The sequence below is a fragment of the Triticum dicoccoides genome, chromosome 5B (assembly GCF_002162155.2).
Source record: "Triticum dicoccoides isolate Atlit2015 ecotype Zavitan chromosome 5B, WEW_v2.0, whole genome shotgun sequence".
NCBI lineage: Eukaryota > Viridiplantae > Streptophyta > Magnoliopsida > Poales > Poaceae > Triticum > Triticum dicoccoides.
This window is the reverse complement of record NC_041389.1, coordinates 479,569,050-479,571,657: the sequence shown is the minus strand read 5'-3', so window position 1 is coordinate 479,571,657 and position 2,608 is coordinate 479,569,050. Positions and strand designations below refer to the sequence as shown.

General features: G+C 49.2%; 1 protein-coding gene across 1 annotated transcript; it reads left to right on the top strand.

The window, feature by feature from the left end:
• Positions 1-252: 252 nt before the first annotated feature.
• Positions 253-2,123, top strand: LOC119310974 (acetylserotonin O-methyltransferase 3-like). Its single transcript, XM_037586599.1, has 2 exons — positions 253-1,147; positions 1,688-2,123. Exons 1-2 carry the CDS (start codon positions 359-361, stop codon positions 1,994-1,996), a joined length of 1,098 nt encoding a protein of 365 aa, XP_037442496.1. The 5' UTR covers positions 253-358; the 3' UTR covers positions 1,997-2,123.
• The last annotated feature ends 485 nt before the right edge of the window (positions 2,124-2,608 follow it).

Here is a 2,608-nt window from a genome sequence, read left to right as displayed (position 1 = left end):
TTTGACTTAGGACAAAAGATAGATATACACTTATTCGTGGACGGAGGGAGTATCACTTATCAGTAAGAGTTGCTAATGCATCCTAGTTTGTGTGCAACAATGCAAATTAAAAGCACATGCAAGGAGTCGCATTCGTGCAATCTAATTTGGGCCAATTGGCAGCACGCGCGGGATAAGGGTGTCCCCCGGCAGGTAACGATGTGGATCTATACTTTCTTTCAGAAAAAAAAATGTGGATCCATACTTGGAAAACTTAGTGTTACCAAAATTGACAACAAGTTCCACATGCATCCCTGATCCATCGATCTATAAGAGCCCTATAGCTAACTAAAAGCCTAAAACCGGAGGCATACCTAGCATGGCGACGCCCAACCAAGAAGACGAGCTCACCATGAGCACCGACGAGTTCCTGGAAGCTCAGGCGGAGCTGTACCACCACTGCATCGCCTTCGTCAAGTCACTGACGCTCAAGGCTGCCACAGACCTTGGCGTCGCCGACGCCATCCACCGCCGCGGAGGCGCCGCCACCTTGTCCGACCTCGCATCCGAGACCGGCGTCCACCCCACGAAGCTCTCCAACCTGCGGCGCATCATGCGCGTGCTCACCGCCTCCGGTATCTTCTCCGTCCAGCACAGCGACGTCGTCAGTGATGATGACGCCGTGTATAAGCTCACCCGTGTCTCCCGGCTCCTCGTCAAGAGCTCGAGCTACCCGCTATCTCCGGTGGTGCCCGTGCTCGTTGACCCGTTCGCCTGGTCCGCGCTCCTCAGAATGCCGGAGTGGCTCGCCACCGACGAGCGCGCGTCGCTGTTCGACCTCGCGCATGGTTGCCCATTGTGGGACACGACCGTGGAGGACGGCGGCCTGTTCAAAGACGGCATGGCTGCAGACAGCCGCGTCGCCATGCAGGTCCTGCTGGCGCGGTGCGGCGGGGTGTTCGAGGCCGTGCGCAGCTCGCTGGTCGACGTCGGTGGCTCCCATGGCACCACCGCAGCAGCGGTCGCGAAAGCGTTTCCGCACATCAAGTGCACCGTGCTGGACCTCCCTGACGTCGTCGCCGGCGCTCCTACCAAAGACGCAGCCGTGACCTTCGTCGCCGGCGATATGTTCGAGTATATCCCACCAGCGGACGCTATTCTACTCAAGGTACTCCCTCCGTTCGGAATTACTTGTCGTAGAAATGGATGTATCTAGATGTATTTTAGTTCTAGATACATCCAATTCCAAGACAAGTAATTCGGAACGGAGGGAGTACATACGTACAATCAGCAGAATTAATTCATCCATTTCAGACCAAATTCAAAAGACATTTTCTATTCCGCAATTGCTATTCCCAGGCAACTAAGAAAATCATGTGTTTCAGTCGATTTTCGTGGCTTAAGGAATTATAGCTCTGAAACTGAGACCCTAGATTGTGAGCCAATGACAGGGATGCCGGCCACTGCCGATCCAGGATTGCACGTTTTGAACATCCCTTTTTTAACTTTAAGCTAGCATTTTAACATAGTCCTCTTAAGTCAGTGGAAATTCTTTTTACTTCAAGAACGAGTAACCAATCTCTCAGGCATCAATATAAAAATGGAAATGGAAATTTATTTGTTTTAATCATTAAGGTACACACTAGCTATAAGCAAGCAAGCGCGTACACCATATGTATGATTACTTACTGCTGGGATATTGTTTCAGTGGATTATGCATGATTGGAAGGACGAAGATTGCATCAAGATATTGCGTCAGTGCAAGGAAGCAATCCCATCGAGAGATGCCGGAGGAAAAGTGATAATTATTGAAACGGTGGTTGGTTCTGGATTTCCGGGGGCTCAACAAATCTTCTCCAAGGAGGCACAGGTTTTGATGGATGTTTTTATGATGTACATTGATGGGATCGAGCGAGAGGAGCATGAGTGGAGTAAGATTTTCTTTGAAGCCGGGTTCAGTAACTATAAAATTACACCAACAAACGGAGTTCTATCGGTTATCGAAGTGTACCCTTAGATTTACCTATCCCGGTCTACTATGTTGTAATCTTTACAATTTAATGCAAATGGCGCATTTATTATCTTATCAACGAAATAAATGAAGCAAGTTATCCCTCTCATTCATTTTGTTAGGCCCATTTATTATCTTATCAACTAAATAAATAAAGCAAGCAATCCTTCCCCTTCATCTTATTAGGCCTATCTCCAAAATTTCTGGCAGCAACATGGAATTCACTAAAAAGCTTGATCTAATTGACCTATTTATGTGGATCTTAAGGGCGACTCCAACGAGCTCCCCTACTTATCCCCCATATGTACGGATCGGACTATCCAGAGCAAAATGGTCGTCCAACGGGCTCTTTCACTTTGGTCAGGATTGTCTGGTCTGTCCAATATCCCCTACTCCGAGGTTAAATAGAAGGGAGGAGAAGGCTAGTCCGGATTGTCTGCAAGGTCGGCTCAGAGCCACCCACATATCCCACAGGAACCCCGTCCCCATCCCCCACTCCACATCTCCTCCTTCACTCTTTCTCCCTGCTCCAAGACAACGACATTGCTGCCCCCATCCACCTCATACGACGCGGCACCCTAGGGCGACTGTCGTACTCCCACCATGACTGTACATCAT